Source organism: Macaca nemestrina, chromosome 2, assembly GCF_043159975.1.
Source record: "Macaca nemestrina isolate mMacNem1 chromosome 2, mMacNem.hap1, whole genome shotgun sequence".
NCBI lineage: Eukaryota > Metazoa > Chordata > Mammalia > Primates > Cercopithecidae > Macaca > Macaca nemestrina.
The window spans coordinates 22,377,613-22,391,475 of NC_092126.1; the positions used below are offsets into that span (position 1 = coordinate 22,377,613).

At 39.8% G+C, this 13,863-nt stretch overlaps 1 protein-coding gene across 2 annotated transcripts in view; it reads left to right on the forward strand.

Annotated features, from left to right (window-relative positions):
• Window positions 1–2,547: 2,547 nt before the first annotated feature.
• Window positions 2,548–13,863, forward strand: part of LOC105488936 (DNA topoisomerase II beta) — a 66,629-nt gene continuing 55,313 nt past the window's right edge. Inside the window, exon 1 of one of the 2 annotated variants that reach the window (XM_011753457.3) lies at window positions 2,548–2,703. In XM_011753457.3, the coding sequence (XP_011751759.1) occupies window positions 2,635–2,703 (69 nt within the window). In that variant the 5' untranslated portion in view covers window positions 2,548–2,634. The remainder of the gene's footprint in view (window positions 2,704–13,863) is intronic. The other variant, XM_011753455.3, reaches the window with a different exon arrangement.

The following is a 13,863-nucleotide window of genomic DNA, read 5'->3' on the forward strand; positions in this document are numbered from 1 at the left end:
TTTCAAAATCTGAACCTAGGCCAGGTGCGGTGGCTCATGCCTGTAATTCCAGCATTTTGGGAGGCCAAGATGGGCAGATCACTTGAGGTCAGGAGTTTGAGACCAGGGTGGCCAACATGGTGAAAACCCCGTCTCTAGGAAAAGCACAAAAATTAGCTGGACATGGTGGCGGGCGCCCGTAATCCCAGCTACCTGGTAGGCTGAGGCAGGAGAATCGCTTGAACCTGGGAGGCGGAGGGTGCAGTGAGCCAAGATTGTGCCACTGCACTCCCACCTGGGTGACAGAGCAAGACTCTGTCTCTAAAAACAATAACAACAAAAAACTGAAGATAAAGAGCTTTGACAACTTAAGTTTAAAAAAGGAGACAGCTATATATTTTATAGCTTAGCTTCTACCTAATACTCTTCATTAAAAAACTCATTGCCTTTAACATTGACCCCTTTTCAAACAAAATACATGTGTACTTGGAGATGCAAACTCACAGTAAGAACACAAGATCATTTTAACAAGCACTAAACTGAGGCTCAGGGAAGTTAAATAACAAGGCTATCGGTACTTGGTCAGGTTCAGAAAAGTTTGCACCCCAAGTTCAAGGTAAAGAAAGACTTCACTGTTCTGAAGTCCCTCGTATGGCAAAGTTACATGGCCATCAGAGAGCTAATTTAAAAAAACTGTGTTTAAATTATTTCCATGTTTCAGAGTTCTCCACCTCTAGACTCAGAACGCAGTTTAAAGATGTGACCCGGGACATTTTTGTTTTCCCTTGAGAGGAAATGCACAGTTGGAAGTTCACAAAAACACCTCTTCAAAAAACAGCAATACTGTTTCCACCTTTAAAAAAGCTCTCATCGCAACTCTTTGGTGGCACTTCATGCCTTCAAGTTCTCATTTTGGTGATCGTTGGCTCCTTTTTAGTCTGTCTCACAAGCCAGGTTATAAATGGTTTCAAATCAGGGGCCCTGTTTTTATTTTGAACCCATCGCAGAGCCTGGCACAGCGTGGCAGAGTGTGCGCCCAATAAATACTTGAGTGGAATTACACTGAAAAACAGGAAGAAGTAAAGCCATCTTCCATCTGCCAAAGACTGTGGTGTTGCTGTATCGGTAATTTTCATTCTTAGAAAGCTTTAATGTGAATGAAATTTTTCCTTACTGTGCATTTGAAAATTCCACTGAAAGCGGTTTTAAAAATTAAGCCTGCCCTCTTAGAGGCAGGGGGCACAGTTCTGGACACATGAGAAAAGTGACAGTGACATCTCCGCATTGTTCAGAGAAGAAAGGTCAACAAAGAGTAGAAATAGAACACTCAACCCACCCTGCATTCATTCCCTAGAACGTTCTCTGTGTGTCCCTTATCATTTAAGCTTTTCATGTGTAGTGTTCTTGAAACTGACTATATCCTCTTTTGGGGTGAGGGGAGGAGAGGGAGGACGGAGATGGAGAAGGTCTGAGATGATTTGTTTTTGACAGCAGCGTCCACTTAGGCCCTTGGGGAGACCGGGTCACGGGGCCTCCTTGCACCAGTGGTCTACAACGTCTTGCCTGCGGTTTACAACCGCTCTTTAAAAATAATTTCCCTTTGGGACGGCCCCCGGCTGCTTCCTGCCACCCCCACGCCCACTCCCACCCCCGCCCCCATCCTCATCCTTAGAGGCCCCAGGCAAAGAAACGCTTCGGCTTCCCGGTTAGGTCTCAGAGTAAACAGCACGCTTGGAGGATTACAATCGACCCGAGGCCAATTCGACCCTTTCCCTTTGCCGCCCTCAATTGACCCTTGACAGCAGCCCCTGCTCTCCCTTCAAATGGAAAACCCACAGACACACACACAAACAAAAACCCCAAGTCTTCCTTTCGGTTGCTACCCGCAATGACGTTTTCCCCTCGGGTTCCGCCCCTCCAGGGGGCTTGGAATTTTGGGATTGGTCGAGAGGCTGTGGCGACAAGGCCCCGATTGGACAGCATGGCGCTGACTGACAGCGGGGGCGACCGCCGCGCCCTCCCTCTCTTCCCGGTGTGCAAATGTGTGTGTGCGGTGTTATGCCGGACAAGAGGGAGGTGACCGTGGCGGCGGCGGCTCTGTTTATTGTCCCTCTCGGTGTGTGTGTGTGAGGAAACCGGGGCTGCAGGGAGGCTGACTAAGGTGGCCTTTGAAGCAGCGGCGGCGACCGAGACGACTACTCTGGCGACTCGAGCGGCTGGCCTTCGCGGAGTGTGAGAAGGACAAGGCACCTCTGCGTCCTCGCCACGTCCGAGCGCCTCCGGCTCCCCGGCCGCCCTCGCGGCTCGCACGCCTGGGCTTCAGCCCGGCCTGCAGCGGCGCCCGCGGGCGGGCGAGAAGGCAGCGCCGCCGCTCGGCGGTCGCCGGTCGCTCCCTGCTTTCTCTTCCCCAGCCGCCACGCTAGGCCCGGGCGACGCGGACGCCGCGCCTCGAGTTTGAGGGCAGCCGGCGGCGCGGCCTCCTCAGCGGGCTCGGCTGGACGTCCGCTCCGGGTCTTCGCGATGGGGCGCGGGGGTCGGCGCGGCTAGGAGTGCGGCGAGTGGAGCGGTGGGTGCGGAGCGGCGGGGCCTAGCGGCCCGCAGGGAGGCGGGAGCGGCGGCTGCGGCCTCGGGGCCTGTGAGCTGGAGGCACTCGCCATGGCCAAGTCGGGTGGCTGCGGCGCGGGAGCCGGCGTGGGCGGCGGCAACGGTGCACTGACCTGGGTGGTAAGTGACGGGTCCCCGGGATGGGCGGCTGCATTGTTCCGGGCTCGCGGCGGGGGCGGAATTCCGCGGGTCCGAACGGGCGGGGGAGGGGAAAGGGAGGGAAATCCCATCTCCGGAACGGGCGCTCCATCGGGGCCTGTGCTTGCAGAATCCTCCAGCCGGCTCCCCGCGCCTTTTCTTTCTTTTTTCTCTGTGCCTCTCTGGAAGCCCTGACTGCCAGAGCGTAATGTGTACTTGAAACTCTGGGGGGACAAAATCGCGAACGTAACATACAGCCCCCGCTTCCTCTCTTTTCCTTTTAACCAGACTCTTCCGGGGCAGCCGGGCCTGAAATGGTGGGGAAGGTGATAATGCAAGTGTGTCTGTGTGGGGCAGCATTTTCTCCAAATGTAGTTTAAGAAAACCCTGGGAAAAGGGGTGTGTGTGTATTTTAAATGCAGCCCTTTCTGGGGCTTTAATCTCTCAAAGAAGAATGCACTGGAGCTTCTACAGCAACTTGCACTTCGATTTGGAAAGTCTCATTCAGTTGAGAGCGCAGTTGGGATGACTTTTACAGCAGTTAATACTGTAGGTCTTCACTCTGTCAGGGTGAGATTATTAAAAGAAGTGCTTGCCTACGTCAGCATCGCAGGTGTAACGGGGTGGGGGCTGAATGGGTGTCCCGGAGAGGTAACTGAAGTGCTTAGTCTTGGAGTTAAAGGATTTCGACGCTCAGTTCCTGCTGGGAAGTAGAAGTAGCTGCAGCGGAAGGAGGAAGGGAGACCGGATTCCCACGACAGATCGATAATTCACCGGCGTTTCACTTGCTCAGCGTGGAGTTCAGACCAGGGTCATTTCCTATACAGAAAATCTAGGTATTTCGGAGAAAAGTAAAAAATGTTACGTTTTTCTGGACTTTTGACGGTCTGTTCCCCCTTGCCTGTTTTAAATACCTCAAGGAAGCTTTCATATAGGCATTTTTGTTACTTAATTCATTTTCTCTTTGTTTGGGTGAGGTTTAGGTGAGTTGAGTAGCAATTTGTGCTATATTGATAACTGCTTCTTATAAAAAGGGTGTTAGTGACAGCAGCAAAACATTTTAATCACTTATGTTTGCGTGCCAGGGTACATTGCAAAATAACTTGCCAGGCTTTTATTGTTGCAATTCTCTGAATGTTGTATATTACACCAGTTATGTAGAATGAAAGTATGAAGGGACTAGAGCCAGGAGAGAAAATGTCAGATGCTAAGTGGTCCATGTGGACTTTGCAGTAAGAGGGTATGTGAGAGGAAGGAGGAGATGGACAGATACATGCAAAAGAATGACTTTTCAGAATTAATGGCTTTTACCCGTCACTAAAATCAGACATCGGAAAACTGACTGAGACAGCCAAATGGTATTGTAAGTTCTCATTAACTACTTGGAAGTGTTGAGGCCTGATCGGTGTTTCTTCTGAAGACCTCTGGTTCTATAACAGTAAACGTTTTTCTCCATAGTAGATTGTTGGCTTTAACATTTGATAGCAGTACTTTAATTTCCTGTTGTATAATTTTGTAGATAATTAAATAACAATTTATTTCTTTCAAGCTCCATAGGAAACTCATTGCTAATAAATTTAGCAAAACTTGGAGGATCTCATTCAACATAGAAAAATCCATTTGAAACTGAAATTGACTTATTGATTAAAGGAATTTTCATTATAAAGTGGATTATGGAAAATATGGGAAATGCAGTAAAATAAAGAGAAGTGAAGATCACTTAGTCTTTTATTTATAGAGTATATCTTATGGAATTAGAAGTTTATTAAAAAGATAATCACTCCTATAAATCTTCTTTAAGAGTTGATGCTTACTCTAAATTTCAGTTAGGTTATATGAGCATCTTTATGTCCATAATATACACCATTGATCATAGACTGATTTGATTTTATGGGAGGCAATATAGTGAGGTAGTTATGGGCTTTGACATCAGGCTGATGTAGGTTCAGATACTGTCTCTCCAACACATTTAGTTGGACTTTTCCCAAGGAACTTTACCTTTCTAAGCCTGTTTTTTTAAGCTGTCAAATAAGGTTGCATTGAGAATGAAATGAGATAACGTATGTAGCACAGTGCTGGGCTTATTGAATGTTGTTATTGGTGAACTTCAAGAAATGCACACTCAAATAATAATTGCAGTTGATTTTACATAAAATATCTTTTAGCTAGGGTAAAAGCAAATTAATTTTTCCTGTGCATGAGTTGGGGCTTTATTGCAGTGGTCATCTATTTTGAGAAAGGTAACTTCGTCTGCTTTATTGAAGCTAGTGTTATGTTGCCACCTGCGTGTGGATAACAGGAAGAAATAAAAATAGAATTAGCCCCTGATTTCTTTCTTCTGGGTGGAGGGTTGTATGCCATGTGTTGCTGATATTAACTACTGTTGGGATGCATGCCAGCATGTGGTGTTAATGTTGTCATTGCTTGAAAATTTACCTTTCAATATCTGAAACCACAAAGCCAAGTGGTTTTAGGACTGGCATTAATTTCTTTTAATAATTCATTTGGTTTGTGTTTAATTTGTAGTAGTATCTCAACCAGAATTTTTTATAATTAAAAAAAGTAAAAAATACAAGCATGGCAAAGCTATTTTGATTTAAAATGTATAGCAGTTACAAAGGCTTCTCTTAAGCCAGCAGGGTTTTTTGAATTAATTCTTTGTAAAGCTTTGATTAGTAGACAGTAATAGTCTGGTTCATTCTGTCAGTCTTGTATCATAATTGATTGTAGCAAATACATTTGTGGAAATATTAGAATATAGTTATATGACTTGATCCTTTTCCCAACAATATTCTAACTTGGTAGATTAAAAAAAAATTGTAATGGAAAATGTTAAGCATCTCAAAAAGTGGTAACCAGAATAGTATAACAGGCTTCCTTCTATTTAGCCTTAAGCTTCAGTAATTATCAACCTGCTGGGTGCGGTGGCTCACGCCTGTAATCCCAGAACTTTGGGAGGCCGAGGCAGGCAGATCACCTGAGGTCAGAAGTTCAAGACCAGCCTGACCCACATGGAAAAACCCTGTCTCTACTAAAAATACAAAATTAGCCGGGCTGGTTGTGCATGCCTGTAATTCCAGCCACTCGGGAGGCTGAGGCAGGAGAATCACGAACCTGGGAGGCGGAGGTTGCAGTGAGCTGAGCTCATGTCATTGCACTCGAGCCTGGGCATCAAGAGCGAAACTCTTGTCTCATAAAAAAAAAAGAAAAAAAAAATTATCAATCTAAGACCACCCACTTTATCCCTTCTCATTCTTTTGAAGCAGAGCAAATCCTAGAATGTTATCACTTTCTCTAAATATTTCAGTATTTATCTCTAACAGTTAAGTCTCTTTTTGAAAAACTGTAGAGCCACAAATATTGTAGTTTTCCCAAAAGTAAAATTTTTTGAAATATGTAACATATTTTTTGGACTGTGAATATCTCTAATTAAACATGACTATGTATTTAAATATTGTTTAAAGATTTGTTTTAAGAACCTTGCTTTAGTGGTTGTCTAAATTGCTGAGCTTTTCATAAACTATGTGCCCTTTCCAATGAAATTTATTTATTATAGTCTCCATAGTTAGATTTATCTCTTCACTGTCCCCTGTACAAGTTATGCTTGTTTTTGTCACTTTGTCTTTATATATTTACCTTCCATCCAGAATTACTCTTTCACTTCTCTTTACTAGTCTCAATCTTAACTGCTCTCTAGCTCAGAGCCTCATCACATTATTATTTTCCAGTTTATACTCATCTTTTTCTTTCATTGAATGTTTGTTACTCTCATGAATCATAAAACAGAAGTCTTTATTTTTTATGTAACTTTCATGCATGATAACTTTGCCTTAACAATATTACAAACTTCTGAAGTTAAGAGAGCATGTATTTTCCTTGTTTGTATCCTTTATAGTGTTGAACAAAGATCTGGATACATAATCCAGTCTCAGTTATTAACAAATTGGATAACTGACATACTGACTTCCTAGAAAGTATTCTGTCATTAGTAGAACAAGTGTTTAAGTAGCAGTGTTTTTTAGATACATTCTCAAGTACATGATATAGCAGTATTTAGGCACTTTTTAAATAAACTTAATTTTTCTGAATAGAAGTATGTTTACCTGTAATCCCAGATTTGTTGTTTAGGTGGTGGCAACAATTGCATTTGACTGAGTATACTTTAAAAAATAAACTTCTTGAATTTTTTAAAATATTAACACATATGGAACCCCATTTTAATGAAAAGTTGAAGTAGCTATAGTTGTTCCTATTTGCAGAGAAGAAAACAGGTTTAGAGATTAGGTAACAAATTCTTAGGCACATGGTTAAGGCTCAGGTGGAATTTAAACCAGACTCAGTGTTCTTAACATTTACATAGCCTTCAACTTTAAAAGCATTGAAAGACAAAACAACATATCTTATACTCTGATATGACAGAATAAGGAGACATCTGGGATATACCTATCTTTTTACTTTTACTTTTACTTACATACAAAAAGTTAAGGAGTATATTTCCTTTTTCAGAATACGTGTATCTAGTATAGCATAATGCTAAGAGTATGGGCTGTGAAATCAGATCATCTAGTTTCATAATTCACCTTTTTCAAGTACTAGTTTTGTTAGCTTTGGGAAAACACTTATCCCGACCTTAGTTATCTCATATCTGTACAAAGGGAATTATAACAGTGTCTATTTCATGGAGATACTCTATAAAGATTAATTAAGATTATCGTAGTGCTTGGCACATAGTAGCTCCCAGATGGGTTCACACATACATTCTCCCTTCTTTTTTAATCCAGTGATAAGTATCTTCATTCCCTTTATTATAAAGAAAGCCTATTTATTTTCATAGCAGAAGTCTAAGCATTTGTTACTGTCTTAAGTATCTCTTACCTCTTCCTTGCCCCTTTGTTTACAAGGGTATTTCTGAAGGACCATAAGACGGGGGACAATTTGTTGCTTTTTGCTTCATTAATGGTGGGTAGATAACATGGTCTCTCCATTTACATGTAGGTGAAATATGGTTAGAATGAACATCATGGGATGGCAGCCTTGAGGGAGAAAAGAGAGAGGAGATGTTATAAAAGGTTAGTGTTAAGTCTGAGGGGATTGTACAGAAGAAGGTAAAAGAAGGGGCTTGTTGCTAGGCTGCCAGCCCCCACTTCCACTCTTGTTGGCCTGGTGATGGAGAGCTTTCCGTGTCGATTATGTGAATGAGTGGCTCAGTTCTTTTTTAGTACCAACTGGCAAGCCATCTCCTTTACCCTCTTTGTCAGCAATTCATTCTCCCTCAGAAAAACAGAAACTGTAGGTGCTCTGCCAAATTGCTATATTTCAGGTGACAACTCTGTCCATTGAAGAATCTTTTGTTTTGCAGAATGATCTTGGTGTATAGTCGTTCTGAAAACTAGGAAGTTTTACTGCAATGTTTTCCATTTTCTTCTGATGATTGAGAAATGTTCTTGAAAAAGATCAAATCTTTGATTAGTATTAAATCTGTATTTTTATTAGGCATTAGCAATATTGCAAAAGTGCTGTAAGGTAGGTTAATATTTAAAATATATAGTCTGTATATTTGTTTTGATATTTTTGTTACAATTTTAAATTTTCCCCAAATGCTTTGTTTAATTTGGCAGCTGACTTTTGAAATTCAGAAAACGTCAATAATGTTATCATAGTTATAAATGAAAAAGAATAGAATTAAAAAAACTTTTAGATATGTGTAGGAAATTTATCTTAATATGGTGATTATTTTACATTTTTATTCTCTTTATGAGAATGAAAATGTAGCCTTGATTTTTTTAGATTCCAATGTAATTGGATGCTGGCATTATTTATTACTATAAGTAGTTTGGTAATTTGTTCACATAAATTAAGGCAGGGAAATAAATTACAAATAAACTTAAATAACAAGTTTTCAATTGTTTTATTTAGTCTCAATGCAAATTTATTCAAAATGCTCTTGGTAAATTATTATTCTTATTCTTATTATTTTTTTTGAGATGGAGTCTAGCTCTGTCGCCCAGGCTGGAGTGCAGGGGCACTGTCTTTGCTCACTGCAAGCTCCACCTCCCGGGTTCACGCCATTCTCCTGCCTCAGCCTCCCGAGTAGCTGGGACTACAGGCGCCTGCCACCACGCCTGGCTAATTTTTTGTATTTTTTAGTAGAGACGAGGTTTCTCCGTGATACCCAGGATGGTCTCCATCTCCTGACCTCGTGATCTGCCTGCCTCGGCCTCCCAAAATGCTGGGATTACAGAGGTGACCCACTGCGCCCGGCCAGTAAATGATTATTTTTAAAGACATGTTGTCAATTTTTATTCAATGTGGAGTACTGGGAGCAATTGCTATAGAACGTGATATCTTGTTACTATGAACATAAAAGAATAAGAAAAGGTAAAAGACTCTGCTGGGTCTAAAGTGAGCGTAATTCTGTTAACCTACTTGTGTCAAATATACATCACTCTCTTTTATCATCTGTGGAGTTGAGGTGCTTTTACAAACATGCAGATATGAGTTTGCTAGTTTGTGGTGGATCAAGGCAATTTCCTGTTCTCTTTTCTGAATATTGTCAGCAAAAGTGTTAAAACTGAAGAGCTACCCAGGGGTGACTTGTTTTTTAAGAGAGAGAGAGAGTGATGATAACAGCAAGGGAGAAGGTGCAGAATAGATTTCTCATTTAGCTTCTCTCTTCTAAGGCCAAAGGTGGTTTGTATTAAATATGCATACCTGTTCTAGGGATGGGATCATCTTATTAACTGGGTAAGTTGCCCTCGTTCCCCTTACCCTAGATTTTGATTTTTAGTATCCTGGACATTGCTCAGGGACAACTTTCTGCTGATAAACAGGAGTTGAAAGAGACTATTATTTCTGGTTTCTGTTGTAAAAACTTATGAAAGTCTCAGGGGAGAACCACCTGTATTTGCCACTAGTGAGCCAGTGAGCAATGTAAATTACCATTTGTTGAGAATGGGAACATAAAAGACAAATTGAATTCTAGTGTTAGTTTCTACTTTCTACTCTGCCAAGGCTGCCAATCTTATTTGTGTATTTTGATTTTGTTTTTGCATAGCCTCTAGTGAGAAAGTTGGGGTTGCAGAAGTAATAAGTAGGTATAAACATTGCCTCTAGGAAAAGAAACCTTCAGTTGTATTCTAGCTTAATTATGTTTTCACATGTATGGGTTAATAAGCCTTTAACATATTTGTTTATGCATTCATTGTAGGAAATTAGAAAACGTGTAAAAAAGATAAAAATGGCATGTATTTCTACTCTATAGATAATTTTTATTGATACTCTGTTGGGCATATTTCACATTTTTTCCTATGCATGCATATATTATGCATAATTTTTTCTGACAAAAATGGGCTCATGTTTTATATATACTCTTTTGTAATGTTCACTAAACAATGCCATTTTGATAAACGAATTTAAAAATACTTAATTATCTTTACTAATACAAATTTTCTATAAAAGAGCAATAAAAGATTAACACAAATTATTTTTAGTATAGTAATTATAAACTTATTTACTCATTGAAACGTCCAAGTTTAAGGGTTTATATTAAGGGTTTTTGTTTTTTATTTATTTATTTATTTTTCTGATGGAGGCTTGCTATCACCCAGGCTGGTCTCAAATTCTTGGGCTCAGGGGATTGATCCTCAGTCTCAGACTCCAGAGTATCTGGGACTACAGGTATTTGGCACCATGCCCTATGTCAGATTTCATAAGTTGTTTGATACTGTAATTGGGAGTAGATTTGAAATATCTGCAAATGATTTCCATTGTATTCTATAAATAATATGTATCCCTTAATGCTTTTCGTGACTTTAAATAGAATAGTATCTCTTTTTCTTTCCTCAATACTTGTCATATGATATTTAGAAAAAAATACATTGTCACACATTCGTCACACTCATTTTACAGTATTTTTATGTTCTTCCTAGAGAAAATTACGAATAGTATTAGACAAAGTCAGCTACATTTCACATATTCAATTTTTTTGTTGTAAAAAACATATAACATTAAATTTACTATCTTAGCTATTAAGTGTAGAGTTCACTAGTGTTAAATATATTCACATTGTTAAGCAACAGATCTCTAGAAGTATTTCATTTTCCAAAACAAACTATATCTACTAAACACTAATTCCCACTCCCCCCAGCCCTTGATTAACCACCGTTTCTATGATTTTGATTACTGTAGATACTTTATATGATTGTAATCATACAGTATTTGTTCTTTGTGACTGGCTTATTTTGTTGTTTAGCATAGTATCCTTGAGGTTCATCCATTTTATAGCACATAACAGGATTTCCGTGTTTTTTGAGGCTGCGTAATACTCCATTGTATCTAGATACCACATTTTAAAAATCCATTCATACATCAGTGGACATTTGGGTTGCCTTGCCTCTCGGCTGTTATGAATAATACCCATGATGAACATGGGTGTGCAAATATCTCTTTGAGATTTTGCTTTGAATTCTTTTGGATATATACCCAAAAGTGGGATTGCTGGATCATATAGTAATTCTATTTTTGATTTCTTGAGGAACCTCCATACTATTTCCATAATGGTTATAGCGTTTTTCTAGGATTTTATATTCTCACCAACAGTGTAGAAATGTACCAATTTCTCCACATCCTTACCAATACTTATTTTCCGATGGCTGTCTTAATAGGTGTGAGGTGATATCTTATTGTGGTTTTGATTTGCGTTTCTCTTATTAGGAATGTTGATTATCTTTTCATATGCTGTTGACCATTTGCAAATCTTATTTGGGGAATTGTCTATTGAAATCCTTTATCCATTTGAGTGGGGTTATTTTGTTATTGTTGTTGAGTTATAGAAGCTCCTTATCTAGTTTGGATATTAACCCTTTGATGGTTTACAGATATTTTCTTGATTCCATATGTTGCCTTTTCACTCTGTCAGTTGTTTTCTTTGGTGCACAGAAATTTTTAAGTTTGATGTCCTGTTCATCTATTTTTGCTTTTGTTGTCTGTGCTTTTGGTGCCATATCCATGAAAGCATTGCCAAATCCAATGTCTCAAAGCTTTTCCTTTATGTTTCCTTCTATGAGTTTTATAGTTTTAGGTATTACTTTTAGGTCTTTAATCTATGTTAATTTTTGTATGTGGCATGAGAGTTCAACTTCATTCTTTTTGCTTGTTATCTAGTTTTCCCAGCACCATTTGTTGAAGAGACTGTCCTTTCCCCAATGTGTAGTCTTGGCATTCTTGTGAAAAATCATTTGGCCTTTTATGTAAGGGTTTATTTCTGTGCTCTCTATTCTGTCTATATGCCAGTGCCACACTGTTTTAGATTTCTGTTGTTCTGTAGTAAAATCAGGTTTTCAAATCAGGAGGTGTGAGGCCTTTAGCTTTATTCTTCTGATTAAAGACTGATTTCGCTGTATGGGTCCTCTTGAGATTCCATATGAATTTTAGAATTTTTCTTTTTTCATATTTCTGCAAAAAATACCATTGGGATTTTGGTAGGAATGGCATTGAATCTGTAGATCACTTTGGATAGTTTGGACATTTTAACAATATTTTAAGTTTTTCAAATCATAAGAATGGAATGCCCTTCCATTTATTGGTATCTTTTTTTCATTTCTTTTAACAGTGTTTTGTATTTTGATGTTATTCTCACCTCCTTGGTTAAGTTTACTCTGTGGTAGTTTATCCTTTTTGAGGCTATAGTAAATGGGATTGTTTTCATAATTTCCTTTTTTGATTGGTCATGGTTACTGCATGAAAACATAACTAATTTTTGTATCCTGCAACTTGCTGAAATCATTTATTAGTTGTAATAGTTTTTCTGTGGAATCTTTTGGGTTATCTACTATAAGATTATGCCATTTTTGAGCATAATTCTACTTCTTTTCTAATTTGTATGCCTTTTATTTCCTTTTCTTGTCTTAATTGCTCTGACTAGGACCTCTAATACTATCTTGAATATTGGCAAGATTGAGCATCCTTGCCTTGTTCCTCCTGATCTTAGAGGAAAAGTTTTTAGTCTTTCACCAGTATGTATGCTGTTAGCTGTTGGCTTTTTGTGTATCGCTTTTATTATATTGAGGTGTTTTCTATTTCTAGTTTGTTATGTGTTTTTATCAGGAAAGTGTATTGAATTTCATCAGGTGCTTTTTGTGCATCAATTGAGATGATAATGTGGTTTTTGCCCTTCATTTTGTTAATATGGTATAGTACAATGATTTGTTTTTATATTTGGAAACACTGTTGCATTTCAACTATAAATCCTATTTGCTTATTGTGTGTAATCCTTTTAATGGGCTGTTGGGTCAGGCATGGTGGGTCATGCCTGTAATCCCAGCACTTTGGGAGGCCAGTGCAGGAGAATCGCTTGAGGCCAGGAGTTTAAGACCATCCTGGGCAATATGGTAAAACCTTGTCTCCAGAAAAGATTTTAAAATTAGCCAGGTGTGGTGGCACACAGTTGTAGTACTAGCTGCTTGGGGCAGGGGTTGTGAGGTATTGAGGAGGAGGGTGGGTGTGCTGAGGTGGGAGAATCACTTGAGCCTGGGAGGTTGAGGCTGCAGTGAGCCATCATCATGCCACTGCACTGCAGCCTGTACAACAAAATGAGACGAGGCGGGTGGATCACGAGGTCAGGAGATCGAGACCATCCTGGCTAACATGATGAAACCCCGTCTCTACTAAAAATACAAAAAAGTAGCTGGGCGTGGTGGCGGGCGTCTGTAGTCCCAGCTACTCGGAGGGTGAGGCGGGAGAATGGCGTGAACCTGGGAGGCGGAGCTTGCAGTGAGCCGAGATCACGCCACTGCACTCCAGCCTGGGTGACACAGCGAGACTCCGTTTCAAAAAAAAAAAAAAAAACAAAAAACAGTGCTATTGTATTGAGTTTGCTAGTATTTTGGGGGAGATTTTTGCATCAGTCTTCGTCAGGGATATTGTTCCGTAGTCCTCTTGTTCTGTCTTCTAGTTTTTGTATTAGAGAAATGCTGGCTTCATAGAATGATTCTGGAAGTGTTCTCTGCCCTTCATTTTTTTGGTAAGAGTTTCAAGAGTTAATTCTTTGATTATTTGGTAGAATTTTCAGGTGAAGCCATCTGGTCCAGGGCTTTTCTTTGTTGGGAAGTTTTTGATTACTGCTTCATATCCTTATTTGTTATA